At 45.4% G+C, this 26,976-nt stretch overlaps 1 protein-coding gene across 2 annotated transcripts; it reads right to left on the bottom strand.

The window, feature by feature from the left end:
• On the bottom strand, positions 1-26,976 carry EFS (embryonal Fyn-associated substrate). Of its 2 annotated transcripts, none has more exons than XM_070767069.1 (7): positions 26,900-26,976; positions 24,356-25,840; positions 18,815-19,129; positions 18,209-18,307; positions 11,948-12,634; positions 3,983-4,072; positions 1-1,332 (listed from the first exon to the last, which is right to left on the bottom strand). In XM_070767069.1, exons 3-7 carry the CDS (start codon positions 19,052-19,054, stop codon positions 919-921), a joined length of 1,530 nt encoding a protein of 509 aa, XP_070623170.1. In that variant the 5' UTR covers positions 19,055-19,129; positions 24,356-25,840; positions 26,900-26,976; the 3' UTR covers positions 1-918. The 2 variants fall into 2 exon arrangements, with proteins under 2 accessions (XP_070623170.1, XP_070623169.1); XM_070767068.1 differs by having other exon boundaries at positions 24,277-25,840; positions 26,900-26,963.

A 26,976-nucleotide genomic window follows, 5' to 3' on the forward strand; every position in this document is an offset into this window, starting at 1 on the left:
TTTTTTTTTCACCATCTATTTTATTATCGTCAAACCTAGAGAGATTCTGAGAAATATTTCCTGAGGGGGAAAGGAAAAAAAAAAACTTTGCCTCCGTTTACCGATATTCTGACGGTGGGTTCTGCTAATTCAGTCTTTTCGACCGTGGTCCCTTTAAGAGGGGTGGACTTCAACTCCCAGAATTCTCCAGGGCTGGGGAATTCTGGGAGTTGAAATCCAGCCCCCTCTTAAAGGGACCACGGTTGAGAAATAGCATTTCAATTGCTCCGTCAATTCTGTTAACAACTTGTGTTGTTTGTTCTTCCAATCCTTGACACACTATCTTATTATTGCAGCTAATTGATGGGATTGGGGAGGGGGGAAGGTGGGGGGCTGGCAACGAGACACCCCATTTGGCAGCCATTTTCTTCTTCCTCGTTTCCTGTTGTGCCTCGTTGGGGGGGGGGGGGAGGACACCGGAAGCTATTCCCCTCCTTTCGACCATCAGGAGCATGTAGAAAGCAGCGAAGGTCCTGTTCTCCCTCTCTCCCTCGCATCCGTTCATGGATAGCGGGTTCGCCCTTCCAGATTAAAAGAATCCGTGCTGAATTCCAGCACCGGACGAAGCCCCGAGTTCGAGAGATGCTGGCGAGGGGGACAAAACCAGGGACGTTCTTTGGCTAGGAAGACTGGCAGGGTATAAGGAAGGAGGCCAAGACCAGTTCCTTGAGATACGACAGGGTGGGGTTTTTTTTGTTTGGCACATGCATTGGCCGTGGTGGATCTGGTCTTGACCGATGAACGAACTGGACCGAAGCGGAACATGGGTACCCATTCCTAGACCGTCACTGGCCCGGATGGGCCCCTCTGCAGAAAGAGAGGCCTATATTGTCTCCTCGTCCACTGTAGGGTGGAGCGGCAACCGCACGGAATCTCGGATCAAGATGGCGCCAAGGTGCCCAGCAAGGTGGTAAAAGCCAGAGCTTGGCGCGACAACTCCGTCACGCAACTCTGCATCTCCCGGGCGGCGGGCAACGACGGGTAGCTCAAAGCGGCGCTCTTGACTGAGAGCACCGCTTCCTTCAACGCTTGGCACAGGGCCGTGCTGGCGGCCCCCACCCTGGCCCGCACAGCCGCCGAAGACGCCAGGCGGGAGACGGTGTCGCCCACAAACACCAGCTTGTGCGCCGTGACAATGACGAATTTGCCATGGGGCACGAAGACGCGGGGCGGCTGGTGGGCCCCGGCGCTGGCCAAGAGGGCCTCGATGGCCGACACGAGGGTGCGGTAGTGCGTCTGGCACTGCCCCGTGTAGAACTGCAGCAGCTGGCTGTCCTCCGGGGATGGCGGCACCTAGCAAGGCGAAAGAGAAGGTTGTTAGGATATTTGTGACCTTGGGAACACCTTGTCACTAGAAATTTTACGTTTCCCACTATTATGCCACCCTCCGAGAGCAGAATTTATTCCAGGGGTCAAAAAGGGTTTTATTCAAAGTATTTCAACGTTGCAGAAAACACAATGTGGAGTCAAAAAAGTCAAGATGGCGGCAGTGACAGTGCAATCGGAGCACGTTAGGTTTATCGGGGGCATCAAAAACAGAGGATCAATTTGAATGGCAATGTTGCTATTGACATTTTGACCTATGATGGTGGCATTTTATGATTATGATCATGGTTTATCCCTTGTTGTATGCATACTGAGAGTTTATGCATTGGAGACAAATTCCTTGGGCAATAAAGAATTCTATTCTATTCTGTTCTATTCTATTCCATTCCATTCTTTCTATTTATTTCTATTCCTATTTACTATTAAATTCCTATTTTCTCTTCTATTCTATTTTCTAATTCTTATTCCTATTTCTATCCATTTCTATTTCCATTATTTCTATTTCGATTAATGTTTTCAATTCCTATTTTCGATTGGATTCCTATTTTCTTTTCTATTCCATTCCATCCCATTCCATATTTTCTATTCCATTCCATATTCCATTCCATTCCATATTTTCTATTCCATTCCATATTTTCTATTCTATTCCTTTCTTATTTTGTCACCAAACCCCTGTGGACCCCTCTGTTTGCACAGTGTGTTGTGTGGTCAGATACACAATGGTATTCCAATCAGCAGGGTTCAAATTCCAGCTGGGGTGCTTTTTTTTAACAGGACTCCTTCAAGGGAAGGGCAGGAGCCAAAGGTCAGTTTCTGATTTTGCAAACATAGCTTTCCATAAACGTCTGGGCTTCTGGCTTTTCAATCCAATACTAATCTCCAATGCAAACTAATCAATGCAAGAAACTGTACTTAACAAAATGACCGGATTCCTCCTCCTCCTAAACACTGACACCTTTGACATTATTTTTGTCTGCAAAACATGGCTAAACACATCCCTCCCTGACTCCATCATCATGGAGCACTATGTTTGGAATACTGTGTCCAGTTCTGGGGACCTCACCTACAAAAAGATATTGACAAAATTGAACGGGTCCAAAGACGGGCTACAAGAATGGTGGAAGGTCTTAAGTATAAAACGTATCAGGAAAGACTTAATGAACTCAATCTGTATAGTCTGGAGGACAGAAGGGAAAGGGGGGACGTGATGGAAACATTTAAATATATTAAAGGGTTAAATAAGGTCCAGGAGGGAAGTGTTTTTAATAGGAAAGTGAACACAAGAAGAAGGGGACACAATCTGAAGTTAGTTGGGGGAAAGATCAAAAGCAACATGAGAAAATATTATTTTACTGAAAGAGTAGTAGATCCTTGGAACAAACTTCCAGCAGACGTGGTTGGTCAATCCACAGGAACTGAATTTAAACATGCCTGGGATAAACATATATCCATCCTAAGATAAAATACAGAAAATAGTATAAGGGCAGACTAGATGGACCAGGAGGTCTTTTTCTGCCGTCAGACTTCTATGTTTCTATCATAGCAAGAAACTACCTTGTCTTCCGGTCCAACCGTGAAACCCGCAGAGGACGATTCTACAAAAAAGTCACTAAACCTAAAAAACATCCAAGTTACACACGATCACACCCTTCCTGAAACCATTGTCTGTGAGATTGTCCTTAAATACCACACTACGCTCCCTACTTTGCTACAGAGCCCCAGACTACAACATCACACATGTGAACAAATTAACCTCCCTGCTAACGTGGGCAGCCTCCTGCCCTTGCCCCCTGACTCTGTGGTTTTGTCATCAAACCTTTAACCTTAGACTGTCCACTGTTGACCTCACCTGGTTCTTAGAGGTCAGCAAGGGGCGTGCATAAGTGCACCAGCGTGCTTACCGTCCCCTGTCCAATTGACCCCTCTTATCAGTACCCATCTTAGAAACGTAAAAGATTGACGGCAGAAAAAGACCTCATGGTCCATCTAGTCTGCCCTTATACTATTTTTTGTATTTTATCTTAGGATGGATCTATGTTTATCCCAGGCATGTTTAAATTCAGTTACTGTGGATTTATCTACCATGTCTGCTGGAAGTTTGTTCCAAGGATCTACTACTCTTTTCAGTAAAATAATATTTTCTCATGTTGCTTCTGATCTTTCCCCCAACTAACCTCAGATTCTGCCCCCCTTGTTCTTGTGTTCACTTTCCTATTAAAAACACTTCCCTCCTGAACCTTATTTAACCCTTTAACATATTTAAATGTTTCGATCATGTCCCCCCTTTCCCTTCTGTCCTCCAGACTATACAGATTGAGTTCATGAAGTCTTTCCTGATACGTTTTATGCTTAAGACCTTCCACCATTCTTGTAGCCCGTCTTTGGACCCCTTCAATTTGATCCATATCTTTTTGTAGGGGAGGTCTCCAGAACTGAACACAGTATTCCAAATGTGGTCTTATATCTTATGTATGTAAACAATTGTATCTATGTATATTCCAAATACGTACTTGACACATAAAAATAAACGAATAGATGCTGAGACCCTGAGGTCATGAATTCAGGTGGGACACAGTGAGAGCAACCAAAGGGGTTATAAAGTTCAAAGAAGAGATACCATTTCTTCCGTCGGAGTTGCCTCTCCCGAGTCCGTAAGTGTGGGGCTGGCTTCGGGTGTGGCTGCTTTCTGCTGGATTTTATCAGCCCCCTGAGGTGAGGAGAGAAGGAAGAAGAAAGAAAGAAAAAAGGAAAAAAGAAAGAAAGAAAAAAGAAGAGAGAGAGGAAAGAAAAAAGAAAGAAAAAAGAAAGGAAAAAAGAAAGAAAGAAAGAAAGAAAAAAGAAGGGAGGAAGGAAGGAAAGAAAGAAAAAAGAAAGAAAGAAAAAAAGAGGGAGGGAGGAAAGAAAGAAAGAAAGAAAGAAAGAAAGGAGGTAGGGAAGGAAGGAAGGAAATTTAAAAATAAAGGAGAAAAGAAAGGAAGGAAGAAAAAGGAATGGAGGAAGGGAGAAGGAATGATTTTAAAAATAAAGGGGGGAAAGAAAAAAAGAAACAAGGAAAAGAAGAAAGGAAATTTAAAAATAAAGCGGGGGAGGAGGAAAGGAAGATAGAAAAGAAGGAAGGGATAGGAACAGAAGATGGAGAGGGGGAAGGGAAGGGGAAGAGAGGAAAGGTACAGGAGGGGAGGAGAAGCAAAGAAGGGTAACAGTGAGGAACGGAGGGAAGAAAAGAAATTTAAAAATAAAGGGGGAGAAAAGGAAAGAAAGACAGGAAGGAAGGAAGGAAGGAAGGAAGGAAGGAAAAGGAATAGGGAGAGGGAAGGAAGGAAATAAGGAATTTTAAAAATAAAGGGAGAGAAAGGGAAGATAGAAAACATGTAAGGAAGAAAGGAAGGAGAATAAAAAAGGAATAGAGAGGAAAGGGGAAGGAAAGAATTTTAAAACCAGAGAAAGAAAATGAAAGGAAGATTAAAAAAAAGGAAGGAAGGAAGGAATTTAAAAAATAAAGGGGAAAAGAAAAGGAAGGGAGGGAGGGAGAGTGGAAGATGAGAAAAGAAAGAAAAGGAAGAGGAAAGGCCAAAAGAAAGAACAACAAGCACATTTATTTACTGAGTCTCATAAATGACACAGAATGTTAGAATACAATCCAGAAATTCTTTCGGAAAAAACACAAGCGACAACCAACCACGATGAATTCAGATCATTGCATGGACTTGCAAACCCTGCATTGCTTCTGATCCAGGGTGGTGCTGGTGCTGGTGGTTCTGACCTTCCCGTCCATCCTTCGTCCGTCTACATTTTCGGCCTCGCCACTCAACTCTGCGAATCTGTGCTGACATTCTCCCCCCGTCTTCAGTTAATTTACGTGGTGAACCTCTCTCGGCCCCCCATTTGTCCCTTCCCCACCCCCTCCCCCCGACGCCTTTCACAATCCGATGCGATTCCCCCAAACTCTGTCCAGCGTCTCAGTTCAAGCAGAATTTTGTGTGCACAAAACTGTGTGTCTCTACCGGGTTGGGATTGGCGGTTTTGCAATCCTGCCCCTCGGGCCATCAAGTCCGTTGAAACCCTAATTTGGATTTTAGGTATGCAGTATTCTTTCTCATGCTAAATATTTTCGGCTAGCGGGGAAAAGCAAAAAAATGGATCCTTTTTGTGTTTTGAACGACAATTCTTTTCTGTCCCCTCCAGCACAATGCACACTGGGATTCAGAACACAATTCAAAGTGTTGGTCATGACCTTTAAAGCCTTACATGGTATTGGACCAGAGTACCTCCGGAACCGCCTGCTACCACACAAATCAAAGCGACCGATAAGGTCCCACAGAATTGGCCTTCTCCGGGTCCCGTCGACTAAACAATGTTGTTTGGCGGGCCCCAGGGGAAGAGCCTTCTCTGTGGTGGCCCCGGCCCTCTGGAACCAACTCCCCCCGGAGATTAGACCTGCCCCCACCCTTCCTGTCTTTTGTAAACTACTTAAGACTCACTTATACCGCCAGGCATGGGGGAGTTGAGACACTTTTCCCCCAGGCTATTTTTTATACTTTGTTTTATGTTTGGTATGAATGTTGCTGTTTGGTTTTTAAGTAATGATAGGGTTTTATATGTTTTTAATATTAGATTTGTTCCACTGTTATATTGTTTTTATTGCTGTTGTGAGCCGCCCCAAGTCTTCGGAGAGGGGCGGCATACACATCTAATAAATAAATAAATAAATAAAACGTGCCGAATTTCACCGAAAAATGCAATTATCAGAATAAAGTATCAAAGCAGGGACTCCTCGACTTACGACTACAATGGAGCCCAAAGCTTCGGTGGCTGAGCGTGACAGTTGTTGAGTTTTGCCCCCATTTTACGACCAGCCTTGCCCCCATTGCTAACTGAATCACAGGAGTTAAGTCAGTCACCCCATTGTTAAGTGAGCCTGACTTCTCCGCTGAAGTTGTTTGTCCGACGGTCACAAAAAGGGGACCCTGGAATATAAACCACCCTTGCCAACTGTCTGCATTTCGATCGCGTGATGGGTGGAATGTTACAACAGACGTGTGAAAAACAGGTCGAAAGTCGCCTTTCTTTGGTGCCGTTGCAACTTCAAACGGTCACAAAACGAACCGTTCTAAGTCAAGGATCATCCATAGCCCGGTGCGCGCAATGCAGATCGTCCTCAACTTGCAACAGTTTGTTTAGTGACGGTTCAAAGTTACGAGGGTCGCCCAGAAAGTAATGCACCAGATTTTTTTCCTTCAACAATTGTTTACGGAACACAATGAAACGTACACACAAGAAAGAATGATGTTTCATCTACACTCCCAATTTTTCCACGTGATCTCTGTCCCATTCTATGGCCTTCCTCCAGTGAGACACAAAGGTGTGAATGACCTGTCGGTACCACTCCTTGTTCGGGTCGCGAAGCCATTTTTGCACTGTGCGAATCACCCTCTTCGTCATCCTCAAAACATCTTCCGTGAATGGCATCCTTTAATGGCCCAAATAAGCGGAAGTCTGAGCGAGCTAATTCAGGGCTGTAGGGTGGACGAGGTAACACTGTCCAACCCTGTTTAGTGATGTGACATGCTGTTTGTAACGTACATCCCTTACAGACGCCATTTCGAAACACTGCTGCAGCTACGCTATCTGATGTGGTTAGCTCTGGCCCTGCTCCTGTCCCAAGGACTGTGGATGTGGGGGAGACATCCACATGCTGCAGGCCTGTTTTGCCCCCGGTGGAATCTGATGATGAAGGCTCCTCTGACCAAGAAGACATGAGTGACAGGGAGGAGGAGAGTGTGGCAGACAGCTCAGAAGGAGATCAATTCTCTAGCTCCTCCTTGGATTAAGAACAAGAGTTAACGATACAGCCACGCATGCAGAGATCGATGAATAGGCAACAACTGAGAGATTATTATCAAAGAAAATGAGGCCACCTGTGGTTGGGTGGGGCTGTGGTGATTAGTGAGGCTGCTATAAATAGCAGCCTGTGGGTTTGGCCATTGTGGAGGATTATCTGATCGTTGTGTTTCGTGACTGCTTTACTGACTTTGACCTTTTGTGTGCTGATTTCCCCCCGCTTTGAAACTAAACCAGAGCAAAGTGTGTTTCACTTTGTGAAAGAAGAAGGACTGTGAATTGCCTCACAGCTGCAAGCTAAGTATCACAGAACTGATAAGGGACTTGTACAAATTACCAGTTTGTTTGGAGACGAGTGCTCTTTGCTACACCAAAAGAGGGCTTGGTTTAAGTGAATTTTCATTATAAAGAACATTGTTTTGAATTTTCAAACGTGTGTGTGTCTGAAATTTGTACCTGTGAATTTTTGGGAGGAGTCTACCAGAGAGCCCAACAGAACAGCTATCTGTCTGAAGAAACGCAAAATTTACACACACACTCCTGACAATTGAAATAATGTATATCTAAAGTTTCGCATTCGTACCATTACTGTAGGCTGAGGAAAAAAATGTGGTGCATTGTTTCCTGGGCGACCCTCGTACAAAAGGACCTGAAATAAGTGACACGATCTGTTTTTCAAAACTAGGACCAGGTGACCCCAATTCAGATGTTTTGCCAACCGATTCATACTTATGACCGACGCCGTTTCCCCCTTTCTGCGATCTTTCAGCAAGCAAAATGAAAAACAGATTCCGTTAACAAGCGTCTGACTAACCTATCCACTTTGATGATTCACTTAACAACTGGGACAAGGAAGGTGGTAAAACAGAGGCAAAACTCCTTTCACGCTGCTTCACTTAAAGATGGAGTTTTTATTTATAGAAACATAGAAGTCTGACAGCAGAAAAAAACCTCATGGTCCATCTAGTCTGCCCTTATACTATTTTCTGTATTTTATCTTAGGATGGATCTATGTTTATCCCAGGCATGTTTCAATTCAGTGACTGTGGATTTATCTACCACGTCTGCCGGAAGTTTGTTCCAAGGATCTACTACTCTTTCAGTCAAATAATATTTTCTCACGTTGCTTTTGATCTTTCCCCCAACTAACTTCAGATTGTGTCCCCTTGTTCTTGTGTTCCCTTTCCTATTAAAAACACTTCCCTCATGGACCTTATTTAACCCTTTAACATATTTAAATGTTTCGATCATGTCCCCCCTTTTCCTTATTTATTTATTGGATTTGTATGCCGCCCCTCTCCGCAGACTCGGGGCAGCTAACAACATTAATAAAAACAGCATGTAACAATCCAATACTAAGACAACTAAAAAAACCCTTATTATAAAACCAAACATACACACAAACATACCATCCATAAAATTGTAAAGCCTAGGGGGAAAGAATATCTCAGTTCCCCCATGCCTGGCGGCAGAGGTGGGTTTTAAGAAGCTTACGAAAGGCAAGGAGGGTGGGGGCAATTCTAATCTCTGGGGGGAGTTGGTTCCAGAGGGCCGGGGCCACCACAGAGAAGGCTCTTCCCCTGGGTCCCGCCAAACGACATTGTTTAGTCGATGGGACCCGGAGAAGGCCAACTCTGTGGGACCTAACTGGTCGCTGGGATTCGTGCGGCAGAAGGCGGTCCCGGAGATAATCTGGTCCGGTGCCATGAAGGGCTTTATAGGTCATAACCAACACTTTGAATTGTGACCGGAAACTGATCGGCAACCAGTGCAGACTGCGGAGTGTTGGTGTAACATGGGCATATTTAGGGAAGGCCATGATTGCTCTCGCAGCTCAAATGTAGTTGTAAGTTGAGGACAGCGGTGTTTTTCAAATTCCGTTGCTACCAGTTCGCTATTAGTTAAAACCTAACAAAGCACAATAAACGATTTTCACTCAAAGGAAAAAGCAGGCATTGTTTCGAGGAATCCCGCTTTGAAAATTTACAATGGCTCGGGCGGGTCGGTGTCGGGTTCGAGACAAAGCACGTTCCCCCAACCGCATTGTGCTCGAGCGAGTTTCACACGCCAGCGTTCTAATCCGAATAGCTTGGGTTAATGTTCACCTTTCCCTGCAGGGAGGCGATGAGAGAATGGAACTTATTCTGAGGCAGAGAGCGCGTTTACAAGAATGAGGAAATTAAACCGGATTTCACAAAAAAATGTCCAATGTGCTTAGAAAGCCTGTTCGTTTTTCTTAATTTAATCAACACGCAAATTTAAGGGGTAATCTCACATTCGAACAATGGTTTCCTTTTCGGCCTGTGGCAAGGGACAGAATTTTGAAGGAGACTGTGCCATTCTGAGGAAGCAAAAACTGCAATCTATCAAAAGGTACAGGTAGAGGAGGTCGAAAAAGTCAAAATGGCCACAGAAAATGGCAGTATGGAAAGCTTGCCCCTCTCAGTGTGCGGCCTGCAAAGAGAGTGGGGCCTGTATAGTCTTTAAGCTACCGCCGCAATTGAGCCCATTAGGTCTCACATAGTTGGCCTTCTCCGGGTCCCGTCAACTAAACGATGTCGTTTGGCGGGACCCAGGGGAAGAGCCTTCTCTGTGGTGGCCCCAACCCTTTGGAGCCAACTCCCCCCAGATATCAGAGTTGCCCCCACCCTCCTTGCCTTTCGTAAGCTCCTTAAAACCCACCTCTGTCGTCAGGCATGGGGGAATTGAGACTTTCCCTTCCCTCTAGACTTATAAAATTTATGCATGGTATGTCAGTATGTATGATTGGTTTCTTAAATTGGGGTTTTTAAAATTAACTTAAATATTAAATTTGTTTACATTGTATTATCATTGTTGTTAGCCGCCCCGAATCTACGGAGAGGGGCGGCATGCAAATCTGATTAATAAAATAAATAAATAAAATAAATAAGCAAAAGCATTTTAAAGTGAGTCTTTTAAAACCTTTCTTGCCGATTTGTTAACTCAGTAATAGTGATGGGCGAACCGAACCCGCATAATTCGGGTCTGTACCGAATTTTGCGGTGTTCGGTATGCCGAACACGAACCCAATTTTTTTTTCAAACTTCAGGTAAAGTTTGGGGTCGTGTTCGGAGCTTTGACGTCACCGGTAGGTTGCTAAGGATGCCAAGGTGATCACTTCCTGGATTCCATGGAATCCAGGAAGTGATCACCTTGGCGTCCTTAGCAACCTGCCGGTGACGTCAAAGCTCCGCCCCTGGAATCTCTTCGTGGGAGGGATTCCCTGTTCGGGTTCGAGTTCGGCTGAATTTTGCGTAAAATTCGGCCGAACTTGCCGAACCCGAACACTGTTGGGTTCGCCCATCACTACTCAGTAACCTGATTGTTAACGGAATCTAGCTTCCGTGTTGGTTTTGCTCATTGAAAAGCCGCCAAAGGGGGAATCGCATGATCCCGCAAATCTGCAACCGTCGTAAATATGAGCCAGTTCAATGATGGGTTCTTAGCGGTGTGCCCCAGAGCTCCGCCCTGATAGCTCCCGGCAGATTGTGCAAGATGGCTGTGGGGCTGTCTTCGCTGGTCCGTCATGCGGCGCCGGCGCCATCTCTTTTTTGTTGAATTTTTGGCTTTATTTAGCTTCCTGCGTATTTGCAGAAGCAAAATCTCGCAAGGGGACGATCTCGCGCATGTACAATTTCAGTAATCTTTTCCTTCCGTGCATGCATGAAGTTAAAAAATGCCAAAACCACGCATGCACTAGCGACACCCCCCACCCCGAGTCGTCAGGTTGCACACGCAGCGCAACGGTAGACAGGTAAAGAGAAACCTGCCCCCGAGCCAGTTGCCTCACATGGCTGTAAGAGACCTCCGCCACTACTGGTGCTGTTGCACATGCAGCTCTGGGTGACTGGTGAGCCTGCGCATCGATGCGAGATTACGCTTCTGTGCATGCCCAGGAAGCAAATCTTGCAAGAAGACGGGCGGGCACGGAAGATTTCAGCGATTTTTTTTGCTCCTGAACATGCGCGGAAGCATAAAATTGCCGAAATTTATTTATGTATTATTTATTCATTTTTTATGTCACCTTTCTCCTTAGACTCAGGGCGTCTTACAACATGTTAGCAATAACACTTTGGAACAGAGCCAGCCTACTGCCCCCACAATCCGGGTCCTCACTTTACCCACCTTGGAATTATGGAAGGCAGAGTCGACCTTGAGCCGCTGATGAGATTTGAACCTCTGACCTGCAGATCTACAGTCAGCTTTAGTGGCCTGCAGTACAGCACTCTACCTGCTGCGCCACCCTGGCTCTTATCTCGCGCTCCCGCATGTTGTCTCGCATGATTTTGCTTCCTGTACATGCACAGAAGCCAAATCTCACTCTGATGCGCGCGCATGCCCGCCAGGCACCCAGAGCTACCGGAACACCGCCCCCCCCTCCTCGGTCCAGGTAGGAACCCAACACTGCTCTGACCCAGAAAAACCAAAGACCTGGGTCTCTAGTTAGAATACAGGGAGTCCTCGACTTAATGACCGATCACTTAGTGACTGTTGAAAGTACCAATTCTCCCCATGGTCACATGTTGGGCACTGGGCAACCAGACTGCATTAGTGGCTATTTGCACACACACACACACACACACACAAACAGCCACAACACCATGACTTGCAAACCTTTTTGTGCTCACTGTGAACAAGGAGTGACTGTTGTATTCACTGAATGATGGCTGCATTAAAAAAAACCCAAACCCGATTAACCTTGTGTTGCAGCCGTCCTTACCTTCAGATGGACATAATCGTACTCGTCCGCGAGACGGATGCCTTCGTATTCGTTGTGGACGTCATCTCTGGCTTGGTCCAGCTGGTCCCCCACCCCGAGCCCCCCCAGCCGGGGTGGAGGAGGAGGCAGCGGACGGTCCTGGATGCTGCCCTTCCGCGCGATGTTGGGCGACGGAGGCGGTAGCTCGCCCGAAAGCCGCTCTTCGCTAGGAAGAGCAGGCAGCGGACGGCGGGACAGACTCTCCGCGGACGGCAGCCGGGGACGAGCAGGGGGTCCCATGTCCCTAAGGTTGAGTCCTTGGAGGGCTCCCTCTAGAGGTGGGGTGCCGGGCGTCAGGAGAGGAACGTCGTAAATGGCCCCGTCTTCCTCTGCGTCTTCTTCGTCCTTCCCACCCGCCCGGATGTCTTCGGGCGATTCATACAAGTTAAGCAAGGCGGAAGCGCGGCGTAAATTGGATGGGATGGCATAGATCAGTGGCCCTTCGCTGTTTTCTTCATCCTCCTCCTCCTCCTCCCCCTCTTGCGCCAGGGTTTTCTTGAAGGCGAGGGGCACATCATAAGCCTCGTCCACCTCTGGTGGGGCGCTGGGCTGGGGGGCTACACGGGCGACCTTTTTGACCCGTGGAGCGGGTGAATCGTATGTGTCCAAAACCACATCACGGAGCAAGGAGGAGGGTACGTCATAAACCTACGAATGAGGGCAAAAAATAAAGAACATGTTCCCAAATGAAAGCCTGTTTTGGGGGTCAGGCCTACAGCTAAGCCATAAGCGTGTTTTGCGGGCCACGTGTTGGTTGAATCCAGATGTTAACCACAGTTTATGGCTCAGCGCATTTTGAGCCACATATATGGCTGGATCAGGAATGGAGAGCTCAGCATGGATGATAAATGCAGTCGCTTTGATTATAAACTGCAGTTTATGGCTTAATCTGTTGTTTTGCTTTGGTAGTTTACTTTAGTCCATATACCAAGGTTAAAAACAAACCATGGCTCACATTATACATTCAAGATAATACTTTTCCCCCCTCAACCTTTTGAAGATGTTGCAAACTTCAATTCCCCAAATCCCCATGTCTGGCTGTAGGGCCTTTGGAATGGTATTTTTAAGCCTTCCCCACTTAAATATGGGTGGACTTCAACTCCCAGAATTCCCATGACTGGTTTTGGGGCCTTTTGGACAGTGTCTTTCAACCTTGGCCCCTTGAAGATATGTTGGGCTGAGGAATTCTGGGGATTGAAGTCCACACGTAGTGAGGTAAAGGAACACTAAGATAGATAAAGGCCTTAATCGATACATTCTCTATTCTCATCCTTTTTACCCAGCATTTCAATAAAAGATCTGTGTATATCCATGGAGAGGTGTGGCATATAAGTCAAACAAACAAACAAACAATTGCTGCACGAATAAAAAAAAGGGCTGTGAAAATATTTACTTTCTCCTTACATCCTGGACATAAAGAGTTTCAAATCCTACCTACAAAACGTCGCTAAAGAGCCCTGCACACCAAGACAACTAGACACAAGAACAGTTCCCCCCCCAAATGCCATCACTCTGCTAAAGAAATAATTCCCTCAACACTGCCAAACTATTTACTAAGTCTGCACTACTATTTCTACTAATCATTTCTCATCATTCCTGTCACCCATTTCCTCCCACTTATGACTGTATGACTGTAACTTGTTGCTTGTATCCTAAGATTTTTTATTAATATATTAATATTAATTTTATTAATATTGTTTCCAATTGCTTATTACAATCATTAAGTGTTGTGCCTCATGATTCTTGACAAATGTATCTTTTCTTTTACGTACACTGAGAGCATCTGCACCAAACACAAATTCCTTGTGTGTCCAATCACACTTGGCCAATAAAGAATTCTATTCCATTCCATTCCATCCCTTCTTATTCTATGCTATTCTATTCTGTTCTGTTCTATTCCATTCCATTCAATTCCTTTATTCTATTCTATTCCATTCCATTCCTTCTGATTCTATTCTATTCCATTCCTTCTTGTTCTATTCTATTCTATTCCTTCTTATTCTATTCTATTCTATTCCTTCTTATTCTATTCTATTCCCTTCCTTCTTATTCTATTCTATTCCATTCCATTCCCTTCCTTCTTATTCTATTCTATTCTATCCCTTCTTATTCTATTCTGTTCTATTCTATTCCATTCCATTCCTTCTTATTCTATTCTATTCTATTCCTTCTTATTCTACGGCTTGACTTCCTGGCTCCAATCCTTCCCCGCAGGGAGGCGGAACCAATGAAGATGTTCCGCCCCAGACGCCTAATGGATCCAGAGGGTTTCCAGACGGCGCTTGGGGTTATTCCAGAGGCACTCATCCACAGTTCGGCGGAGTCTCTTGCGGAGGCCTGGAATACGGCTGCTGCGGAGGCTCTCGACCGGATTGCGCCTTTGCGACCTCTCCGTGGCGCTAGACCCCGTAGAGCCCCATGGTTCAACGAGGAGCTCCGGGAGTTGAAACGCCAAAAGAGACGTCTAGAGAAGCGATGGAGGAAGAGTAGGTCTGAATCTGATCGAACACTTGTAAGAGCTTTTATTAAGACTTACAAAGTGGCGCTCAAGGCGGCAAGATGCGCGTACCATGCTGCCTTGATTGCATCAGCGGAATCCCGCCCGGCCGCTCTGTTTAGGGTGACCCGCTCCCTTCTTAACCAGGGGGGAGTTGGGGAGCCCTTGCAGAGTAGTGCTGAAGAGTTTAACACGTTTTTCGCTGATAAAGTCGCTCAGATCCGGGCCGACCTCGACTCCAATTGTAAAACAGAGTCGACTGACAACGAGTCAGTCGAGGTGACTGGGGCACGTACTTGTCCACCTGTCTGGGAAGAGTTTGATCTGGTGACACCTGATGAAGTGGACAAGGCCATTGGAGCTGTGAGTTCCGCCACCTGTTTACTGGATCCGTGTCCCTCCTGGTTGGTCTCGGCCAGCAGGGAGGTGACACGGAGCTGGGCCCAGGAGATTACCAACGCTTCCTTGGGGAGGGGAGTTTTTCCATCACTCTATAAAGAAGCGCTTGTGCGCCCCCTCCTCAAGAAGCCCTCCCTGGACCCAGCAGTACTTAACAACTATCGTCCAGTCTCCAACCTTCCCTTCATGGGGAAGGTTGTCGAGAAGGTGGTGGCACTCCAGCTCCAGCGGTCCTTGGAAGAAGCCGATTATCTAGGTCCCCAGCAGTCGGGCTTCAGGCCCGGTTACAGCACGGAAACCGCTTTGGTTGCGTTGATGGATGATCTCTGGCGGGCCCGGGACAGGGGTTTATCCTCTGTCCTGGTGCTCCTCGATCTCTCAGCGGCTTTCGATACCATCGACCATGGTATCCTTCTGCACCGGTTGGAGGGGTTGGGGGTGGGAGGCACTGTGCTTCAGTGGTTCTCCTCCTACCTCTCTGGCCGGTCGCAGTCGGTGTTAGTGGGGGGTCAGAGGTCGGCTCCGAGGTCTCTCCCTTGTGGGGTGCCTCAGGGGTCGGTCCTCTCCCCCCTGCTATTCAACATCTACATGAAACCGCTGGGTGAGATCATCCAAGGACATGGGGTGAGGTATCATCAATATGCCGATGATACCCAGCTTTACATCTCCACCCCATGCCCAGTCAACGAAGCGGTGGAAGTGATGTGCCGGTGCCTGGAGGCTGTTGGGGCCTGGATGGGTGTCAACAGACTCAAGCTCAACCCGGATAAGACGGAGTGGCTGTGGGTTTTGCCTCCCAAGGACAATCCCATCTGTCCGTCCATTACCCTGGGGGGGGAATCACTGACCCCCTCAGAGAGGGTCCGCAACTTGGGCGTCCTCCTCGATCCACAGCTCACATTAGAGAACCACCTTTCAGCTGTGGCGAGGGGGGCGTTTGCCCAGGTTCGCCTGGTGCACCAGTTGCGGCCCTATTTGGACCGGGACTCATTACTCACAGTCACTCATGCCCTCATCACCTCGAGGTTCGACTACTGTAATGCTCTCTACATGGGGCTACCTTTGAAAAGTGTTCGGAAACTTCAGATCGTGCAGAATGCAGCTGCGAGAGCAATCATGGGCTTTCCCAAAAATGCCCATGTTACACCAGCACTCCGCAGTCTGCATTGGCTGCCGATCAGTTTCCGGTCACAATTCAAAGTGTTGGTTATGACCTTTAAAGCCCTTCATGGCACTGGACCAGAATATCTCCGAGACCGCCTTCTGCCGCACGAATCCCAGCGACCGATTCGGTCCCACAGAGTGGGCCTCCTCCGGGTCCCGTCAACTAAACAATGCCGGTTGGCGGGCCCCAGGGGGAGAGCCTTCTCTGTGGCGGCACCGGCCCTCTGGAACCAACTCCCCCCGGAGATCAGAATTGCCCCTACTCTTCCTGCCTTCCGTAAACTCCTCAAAACCCACCTTTGCCGTCAGGCATGGGGAAACTAAACATCTCCCCCTGGGCACGTTGAAGTTATATATGGTATGCCTGTATGTGTGTATGTTAGTATAGGGGATTTTCTTAAACTCATAATATTTTAATTAATTGGATTGTATTGGATTGTTTTTCACTTGTTGTGAGCCGCCCCGAGTCTTCGGAGAGGGGCGGCATACAAATCCAAATAATAAATAAATAAATAAATATTCTATTCCATTCCTTCTAATTCTATTCTATTCTATTCCTTCTTATTCTATTCTATTCTATTCCTTCTTATTCTATTCTATTCCATTCCTTCTAATTCTATTCTATTCTATTCCATTCCTTCTTATTCTATTCCATTCCATTCCTTCTTATTCTATTCTATTCTATTCCATTCCTTCTTATTCTATTCTATTCAATTCCTTCTCCCATTCCATTCCATTCCCTTCCTTCTTATTCTATTCTATTCTATTCTATTCTATTCTTTCTATTCCATTCCATTCCTTCTTCCACTCCATTCGTACCTCCCTTGATCTGGATTGTATCCCTCTGCTTGACCAGACTTGGCTTCAGTCTAATCTGGAGTGACAGATGCCCCTTTGGCTCTGACCGATATCCCCAGCTTCAAAAGACACCAAGGACGCTCCAAAAATCACAGTCTAGTTTTCCTTTTTTAAACCTCCCCAGCTGCCACCTCCGCATTTCTCCATTTAAGGCGAATGTTGGTTTGGCTTGGGAAGGGGGGGGGAAACGGGGGCCCTTTTGTAGGCAGCTGTCTCCTTTATAAAGGGCTCAGATACAATTACTCTCAGCAGCAGGGCAGGCGTAAAATTTAACCCCCAACAAGTTGCGGCCAGTTGTCGTCACCCCACCCCACCGTTTCCCCTACCCTGGAGGCTTTGCCAGACGCCACCGGGCGCACCGGCCGATGGCAACTGGCGCCGAGATCAAATGTGCCCCCTCCACCCAGCTGAGGTTTCGACGCCCAGGTCAGATTTAGAATAGAAACCAGTTGGCCATTCAGTGGGTCAGGGGCAATAACATAGGACATAGAAAACATAATAAAATAAAATCATAAAATGAGAGAAATGAAAATAACATAAAATAGTAAAACAGAATAGATTTGGAATAATAAGGTCAGAATAATAAAAATGGGCTAGAGAATAATAAAAATGGACTAAGGGAATCCTAATAAAATGAAGCAAAATAAATTAATAGAATAGAATAATAAAATAATAAATAAAAACGTAAAATAATGAAATAGTAAAATCAAATCAAATAACAGTACAGTAAATAAAAATAATGAAATAATAAAATAGACGAGTAAAGGAAGCTAAAATAGAATAAGCTAAAATAAAAATAACAATAATAAAACAAAAATAAAAAATAGAATAAAATAAATATATACTATAAAATAAAAAGAATAGAGGAATAAGATAAAAAGAATAAAAAAATAAAACAAAACATTAAAGTAAAATAAAATATAAAATAAAAATAAATAATCACAATGCTAGCCCTGCCATCTGGGTATATAATATATGTAGTTCTTGACTTACAACCAATTATTTAGTGACTATTTGAAGAGACTTAGTAGCTTTTCACACTTAAACCATTGCCAGAGCCCCACAACCACGTAATCTAGAAACCATACACTCGGCACCTGACTCATACTTACGACGGTTACAGTATCCCGGGGTCACGTGAGCCCCTATGGGGACCTTATGACAAGCAAAGTCAATGTGGAAATCAGCCTCACTTAACAACCGGGTTACTAACTTAACAACGGAAGCGATTCACCAAACAGCTGTGACAAGAAAAGGCCCAAAGAGACCCACAGCCATCTTTCTGGCTTCTTCTCTCAAAATACCTCCACGGAGTCTTCTTCTTTTCTGGTGCCCCGAGGAACCCTATAGATCCCCTCCGGGGGCAACGGGCAGGGCCTTGCAGGTGGTGGTATTTCATAGACCTGAGACAGAAGAAAAAGACAAGGAGAAACCAGAAATCAGGGTTCTGAGAGAAGGAGCAAATCCCTGGGAGCTTCAAACCGTATCTCAGATAGTTCGCCCAACATTGGAGAATTCATGGTTTGGTGTGGTGGAGGAAGCCCATCCTATCCCCTCCCAGTGGACCTCAAAAGCAAGGGGGTTCTGGAGTAAACATCTTAGAAGATCCAAGGGTTCCTCCCCCACAGCAGCAGTGGGTTGCACCCGGTACAGGCTGCACTATAGTGCGCCCATGTGAGAATCAGCTTCTGCACATGCGCCGTAAGTGAAATCTCACGTGACAACACTGGTGTGTGAGATTTCGAGAGATTTCGCTTATTTCCAGTGTTTTTTTGCTTCCGCGTATGCACAGAAGCAAAGAAATCGCTGAAAATCGGTGAAATCTCACGCGCACGAGCATCCTTGTGTGAGATTTCGCTTACGGCGCATGCGCAGAAGCCAAATCTCATGCCGACACGCCCACGGCTCACCTCCTGTTCTTCTTTCCTTTGATCTCTTCTTCTCCATCCATCCATGGACCCATCTGAGATCTTTCCCATGAGAAGACCTTCCTTCTTGGGGACCTGGTAGACCTCTGGGTTATGACTTTGGTGAGACCCTGACTCCAGGAGGACCTTCACTCGGTTGGCGGGCACGATCCCTTGCTGGCCGTGCAAAGAACAGAGGTGCCAGCCCTCCAGGCCAGTCCCTTCTGGCTGGAGAAGGACCATGAGGTCACCCTTGTGGAAGGAGAGTTCATCTGGACATTCGGCCGTGTTGTCGTACAGAGCACGACACAACTGTGCCTGTGGAGACGAAAAACAAGGTTGACACTCAGGGCTCAAGTCACACTTTCCAAAGCCTGGGAAGAATTCCAAGACTACAACTCCCAGAATTCCTAGATGACAACTTCCAGAATTCCAAGACTACAACTCCCAGAATTCCAAGACTACAACTCCCAGAATTCCAAGACTACAACTCCCAGAATTCCAAGACTACAACTCCCAGAATTCCAAGATAACTCCCAGAATTCCAAGACTACAACTCCCAGAATTCCAAGACCACAACTCCCAGAATTCCTAGATAACTCCCAGAATTCCAAGACTACAACTCCCAGAATTCCTAGGCCACAACTCCCAGAAAAACTAAATAACTTCCAGAATTCCAAACCACCACGCGCAAAGTTCTTCAAAACCCCCCAGAATTCCTAGATAACTCTCAGAATTCCCAAACCACAACTCCCAGAATTCCCACACTACAACTCCCAGGGTTCCTAGCTCACTTGTGGCTGGTTAGTTATCCATAACTAAGATGATGGAATGTCTTTATTTTGCAATACAAGTTGGGACGACTGTACGTTTTAATGTTTATAAATGTACAAGCATCTCCCCTGCTATAACAGGTAGTCCTTGTTTAGTGACTGTCTCGCTCAGCGACCGTTTGCGGTCGCGACTGGGATGTAAAACGGAACTTTGCAACCAGCTCTTGAATTTACGACCACTGCAGGTCTGCAAAGCGGAACAAAAAGCTAAACTCAGATTGGGAAATCATGCTCCGCTTAGCAACCGACACAGTTGCCCAATAATGGTCGCTAAATGAGGACTGCCTGTATATTAAAAATGCCCTAGGCTTCTTTGCTAGATTTCTACATGGGGGGGGGGCATTTTAAAAAAAATATATGCATGAGAAAGATTATTATACCACAGGACAAAGTTACACAGTTAGTTCTTACAACTACAGCTCCCATCATGCCCAGCTATTCAATTTTTTTCCAACTGTCTCCTGGGCGGTCATTCCATCATCCTGTTCCCCAGGGAACCTAGACATTGTTGGTTGAAACAGCTTTGGAAACAACTGATTGAGAAAGCCCCCAGGCCAAAGGACTGCAAATCTGTTCTCCCCGCATGTAGAAAACTAGTGCCTCAGGGACAATGTTAGCTCTTCACTGGCAGGGAGTTTTGAACAGGCCTTAATCCAGCCGTTTTCCCTTCCCTGATAGTCTGAATAGGCTCCAGGCCCACTAGGGGTGGACCCTGGCCTTCTTTAAGATTGCACTGATAAACGGCATTTTTAAAATCCATGCTTGAATTCCTCTGAAAAATAGAGGCAAAAAGACTGGGAAATTTGCCCAAAAATTGGGAACAGGATGAACCAAAACAAGTTCCGGCATTGCTCGCGTCCCCATTTATAAACAATCGCTGAGTTTTGCAAGCAAAACTTGGGGCTTTTTTAAAAAAAAAAAACCCCAAAAACTTAGTTTTCAAACATTTCCTGGACTAATCAGCAATATAGATAGTCCGCAACTTACAACAGTTCGCTTATGACCGTTTACAACGGGATGGATCCCTTTTCACTCTTTATGCAGCATTCCCGCCCCCCCCCCCCCCGGTCACGTGATTTACATTCGGACGCTTGGCTTATGATGGCCACAGTGTCCTCGGATCACGTGATCCCTTTTGTGACCAGCTGACGAGCAACGTCAACAGGGAAGACAGATTCAGTTAAACAACCGTTGTCGCTTACTTAATTCATTTAACAACCGTGGCAAGCGAAGCCATAAAATGAGGTGAAACTCTTTTAAAAAATGTCTCACTTAGCAACATAAATCAATTGTGGTCGTTAAGTCGAGGATTACCTGTAGTGGGGCCACGTCATAGAAACCCAGAAAACGAATGTCAGAAAAAGACCTTCTTGGACCATCGAGTGTGTCTTTTTAACTGAGTTTTTTAAAACTTTCTTTTAATTAATAAATTCATTAGGCTTTAATTATATGACGGCCCCATGAATGGTTCTTCTAAAAATGTTTATTTTATTATCTTTTGCAAAAATTAAAAAATCAGCATAGGCAGTTGCCGACTTGTTTAGTGACCGTTTGAAGTTATGGTGGCATTGCAAAAAAGTGGCAGGAGCTTTTTTTTGCATTTATTTTATTTTATTTATTTATTTTATTTATTTGATTTTTATGCCGCCCTTCTCCTTAGACTCAGGGCGTCTTACAACATGTTAGCAACAGCACTTTTTAACAGATCCAGCCTATTGACCCCACAATCCGGGTCCTTATATACGACTGTTTTACGACGCAATTAGAATTCAGATATTTGGCAACTGTCTCGTATATATGGCGGTTGCAGTGTGGGCCTGGTGATCCCCTTTTGCGACCGTCCCACAGGCAATGTCCGTGGGGAAGACAGTGCCACTTACATAACAATGGCATTGATTCATTTAACAACCATGGCAAGATAGGTCATTAAAAAGAGAGCAAAAATCACCAATGTCTCACTTAGCAGCAGAAATTCTGGCTCCATTGTGGCTGTAAGTTGAGGACTAGCTGTAATTTCCTTTCTTTCCCTCCCAGTTTTTGCTTCCAGAGTCCTGCAAATTTTGTAATAATCAGGTTAAAATATAATATACATCTCGAGCAATCATCTTTTAACTTTTTATATCTTTTTGATGGGGTGATAGCAGCCAAGATGTTGACAGTAACTTGGCGGACAAGGGAAAAAAGCGAAATCACCCATCTGGGTGTTTGACAAATAAAATTTAGCCAGAAATGATCTCATTTGAGGGAGTTTAAGACACGGCCCTTTAACCAGAAAGCATAAGATTGATAAATTTCAGCCAAAAATTTACATTTTTTACAGGAAATATTTCATTATCGATGTAAAATCAAAGCGAGGCCTAACTTTGCGCCTCAAGGAAAGACCAGATAGGGGAGCCCTCTCTAAGCGTGAGAAGGGATTCCTAAACCCATAAGCCATTCAATTTCTCTTCGGAGGCAGTCTTACTTACTTACTTACTTATTTATTTATTGGATTTGTATGCCGCCCCTCTCCGAAGACTCGGGGCGGCTAACAACAATAATAAAACAGCATATAATAATAATCCAATACTAAAAACAATTAAAAACCCATTATAATAAAAACCAAACAGACATACAGACATACCATGCATAAAATTGTAACGGCCTAGGGGGAAAGAGTATCTCAGTTCCCCCATGCATGGCGGCAGAGGTGGGTTTTAAGTAGCTTACGAAAGGCAAGGAGGGTGGGGGCAATTCTAATATCTGGGGGGAGCTGATTCCAGAGGGCCGGGGCCGCCACAGAGAAGGCTCTTCCCCTGGGTCCCGCCAAGTGGCATTGTTTAGTTGACGGGACCCGGAGAAGGCCCACTCTGTGGGACCTAACTGGTCGCTGGGATTCGTGCCGCAGAAGGCGGTCCCGGAGATAGTCTGGTCCGGTGCCATGAAGGGCTTTATAGGTCATAACCAACACTTGACTTATGACCATAGTGGAGCCCAACGTTTCTGTTGCTAAGCAAGACACTTGTGGAGTGAGTTTTACAACAGTTGTTAAGCGAATCCGTGCAACTGTTCAATTAGTAACACGGTTGTTAAGCGAATCGGGCTTCCCCGTTGACTTTGCTTGACGGGAGGTTGCAAGAGGGAAATCACATGACTCCCCATGCGGCCGCTGCAACTGTCATTTTGATCATGTGACCAGGGGGACGGCTTAGGGGAAGTAAGTATGCAAAAAGGTCGTAAGTGGCATTTTTTCAGCGCCGGTGTAACTTCGAACGGTCACTAAACAAACCAAGTCATGGACTGCCTGTATTTGAGCCAGCACACACAAAAAGTGCTTTTCTAGAGACGCAGCTTAAAAAAGCAAATCTCAAAAATTTTCAATTGGATTTAAAAAAACCACACCCTCAGGTAGAACAGGAACTGCTAAGCAAGTGCTGATTTCTTTTTAGGGGAAATGAAAAGTATTTTGATTTGCAAAAGTAATTCAGGGGAGCTTTGAGTTTTATCTCTCCCACTCCCAACGGCCCCAAAACCTTTTTCTGCGCCCCTCTTTCTCAACCCAAGTCAATAATACATCAAAGACTTCACGGCTACTTATCATCAGTTTGCAAATAATCAGGAGGCCCAAATAACCTTGGAAAGCAAATCTTTTCACTAAGGTCAAAATTGTTCTCAATCCAGTTTTATTACAAGCTGTGGCCAGGATAACCTTTTTTCTTTCTTTCTTTCTTTCTTTCTTTCTTTCTTTCTTTCTCCAGATTCTCCTTCCTTCCCCTTCCTTTTTTATTTTCCCTTCCTTCCTTTTTCTTTCTTTTTCTTTCTTTCTCTCTTTATATTCCTTTCTTGACCCATTCATTCCTTTCCTTTTTCTTTTTCCTTCCTTTCTGTTGCTCATTCCATTCTATTTTTATATTCCTTTGACATTGCTCTTTCCTTTTTCCTTTCTTTCCTTCCCTCCCTCCATCCTTTCTTGATTCTATTTTTTCTCTTCCTCCCTCCTTTTTCTTTACTTTGTTTTTTTCTTCCTTGCTTTCCCTTTCTCCCCCTCCTCCCTTTTTTTTAAATTTTCTTTCTTCCCTTTTTCCCCTCGCCCTCCTTTCCTCTCTTTCTTTTTAATTTTCTTTCTGTCTTTTTCTTCCTTTCTTTCCCTTTCTCCCCTCCTCCCTTTCTTTTTAATTTTCTTTCTTCCTTCCTTTTTTCCCCTCTTTCTCCCCCCGCCCTCCTTTCCTCTCTTTCTTTTTCTTTTTAATTTTCTTTTTGCCTTTTTCTTCCTTGCTTTTCCTTTCTCCCCCTCCTCCCTCTTTCTTTTTAATTTTCTTTCTTCCTTTTTTCCCTTTCTCCCCCCGCTCTCCTTTCCTCTTTCTTTTTCTTTTTAGTTTTCTTTTTGCCTTTTTCTTCCTTTCTTTCCCTTTCTCCCCCTCCTCCCTCCTTCTTTTTAATTTTCTTTCTTCATTTTTCTTCCTTGATTTCTCTTTCTCCTTCTCCCTCTTTCTTTTTAATTTTCTTCCTTCCTTTTTTCCTTTTCTCCCCCCGCTCTCCTTTCCTCTTTCTTTTTCTTTTTAATTTTCTTTCTGCCTTTTTCTTCCTTGCTTTCCCTTCCCCCTCCTTCCCTCCCTCCCTCCTTCCCTCTCTTTTTTTCTCTCTCCTACTTACACTTGCAGACATGTTGCGCCTTCAACATCAAACAAAGCGACCAGAAGACCTGAACAGCCTCCAGGAACCAGAATAATACCTTAATATATTAAGACTCTTCAAAAAATAAAGCCAGTCTTTAGAAGCATTCTCCTCTTCTCCTCTAGTACGTTGTGTTGTGCCGTTGTGCCCGGAGGGAGAACAACAACAGAAAAAAAAAGATTCCTGAGAAATTTAAAATTGATTTTTCCTCATCTTAAAACAAGCCAACAAACCACGAACATAGAAGCTATGCAACCTTGACAAAATGACTGTTCCAATGCAAAGCAGCGGTGGAAATTTCTAAATAAATTCAGGGGTTCCTATGTATAATAACATATATATATATATTTGTGTGCAGCGAATGTGGTTTCCTTAGAAGTTCGTCCAGTTGCAATTTCCAATTCCCTATGATTATTCCCCCAGTAGTTTTTCTGAGGTTTTCCAAATTTCTGGGTCAGCAAAATCACGGCAGGAAAGCAGTTGGAGAAACTCTGATTGCTTCCAGACCGAAAGAAAGACAAGAATGCAACAAGCTGGAACAGAGATTTGTGAAGCGAGCAGAAAGTGGAAAAACAGCCTAAAGACATTTAAGGGACTTTTTTCCCCCAAACGCCTTGTTTGAAAAACTGAAATAAGGAGAAGAGCCAGAATTTCATTTTTGTTTTTTGCAATGTCATGGAATCCAAACAAAAATAAAACCAGAAGTTTCCTATTGGCAAACAGAACGGGCCCAAACAATCGAGGGAATCAACCTCGGCCACGCAAACTTTTCCACTTAAATCCAGAATTTTTATTTTTATTTTAAAAAAAAAAAACTAATTCAAAAATTCCTTCAAAAATATTCAGCGAGTTTTCTTTTTTTCCTGAGAACAAGCCACATGGACCGGCGGCGTTATGGTTCATATTTTGCCATTATTATTATTATTATTATTATTATTGTTATTATTTTTTTCTCCGCTTCTCTGCTTCTTTAAGTATCAAGTCAAGCTTTCACCCGATGCCGAAAAGGCCTGGCATCGATCTAGCTCCAAAATAAAAATTGAAAAAAGATCCAAATTGCCTACAAATCTGACACGTCTCTCAAGCGAGGATTGGCGAAAGTAACTCCAGGAATTTTGAGGCATGTCCAAATACACGTCATCTTTCTAGAGAAGCCAGCTTCTGGCTCCCTCCAAAAGGCGAGGTTCGGATCCAGGTTAAATTCTGATTTTGAGAGAGGCTTCCACCTCCTCCAAATCTTCCGCAAATGTCAAGGATGGGCCAGATAATCTTGTTTTCATTCTCCCAATAGAACCACAGGCGGAAAATCTCCAAGTCAGCAGGGAGATATTGCGAAAATTGCAAGATAGGCTCCTTTTGTTGGCCCAAATATTTATTTCAGAGTGACAGGCGGAGGAGGCAGGGTTGAGTTGCGGGCAGATTTTTTCCTCCCAAATTTCTTAAAAAGTTATGGAAGGGACCCAAGTTCCCAGGCCAAAGGTGGCAGCAAGCAATTCCATTCAGGCCAGTTGGTGTCTCCTGCTGTGTGCCACTCGGTCACCTGCTGAGGCCAAAATACAAAGAGTCATTGTAAGGATTGGATTCCAGCCTTAACTTAAAGAAAGTTAACCTCTCCTCTTCCTCTCTTCCCTTCCTTTGAGTCAAGCCCAAAGGGAGATTTCTTGCATTCTGGAGGAAGATTATGGTAATATAAAAAAATCTTGTTTTTCCTTCCTCCCTCCCTCCCTTCCACTTTCCCTCCTCCCTCCCTTTTTTTGTTCCTTCCCTTCTTTCTTCCTCTTTTCCTTCCCTCCTTCCTTCCTCTTATTCCCATCTCCTTCCTTCCTTTTCCCTCTCCCTTCTCTGCTTTTTTGTCCTTCCTACTTCCTTCTTTTCCTCCTTCTTCCTTCCTTATCTTTTCTTCCTTCCTTTACTCATTCTTTCCTTTTTTCTTCCTTCCTTTTCTTCATATTTTCTTTCTTTCTTTTCCTTTCTCTCCCTCCCTCCCTTTTTTTCTTTCTCTCTTCCTTCCTTTCATCCTTTCTCCCTCCCTCCCCTTTCTTTCTTTCTTTCTCTTTCCCCCTCCCTCTCTTCTTTCTCTCTCTCTTTTCTTTCTCTCCCTCCGTCGGCTACCTTCACAGCCATTTCTCAAAAGTTGTTCCCCCCCCCTTCCACCGCCCCGGCGGAGAGTTCAGCGGGGACCCCCCTCCCAAGCCGAGCATTCCCCCCACCCCCCACCCCTACCACCCACCGACCCCATCAGCCCAGCTGCCTTTCGCCTCTCCCGGCTATCCACAGCCAGCATCCCAACTCAGCAAATCCCCCCCTCCGGCCAGGGAGGGCTCCCTCCCTCTCGTTCGGCCATCCCGACGCGTGGCTGGCTGCCTCCCGCCTGGGGGAAAGCGGGTGCGATCGCCGGGTGAGACCCCCACCCGAAATAAAAACCACGCGCAAAAACAGAGCCCGGCATCCTGGGGAGATGCAGAGAGGAGATGCTCCCGACGGGGCAGAAACCGGGGGATGGGGGAAAAATCAAAGCTGGGGGACCCATCCCCCCCAAACCCTCCCTGCTCTTCCCTCCCCCTCCCCACAATCCAGGTCAAAGGGGGGGGCAGATGCTTACTTGGCTGGCGCTGCCGACGCGCCCCCCTCGCCGGCGCCCTCCTCGCCCTCCAAGTCGGCTGCTTCAGCCTCTTCTGC

This window comes from Erythrolamprus reginae, chromosome Z (assembly GCF_031021105.1).
Source record: "Erythrolamprus reginae isolate rEryReg1 chromosome Z, rEryReg1.hap1, whole genome shotgun sequence".
NCBI lineage: Eukaryota > Metazoa > Chordata > Lepidosauria > Squamata > Dipsadidae > Erythrolamprus > Erythrolamprus reginae.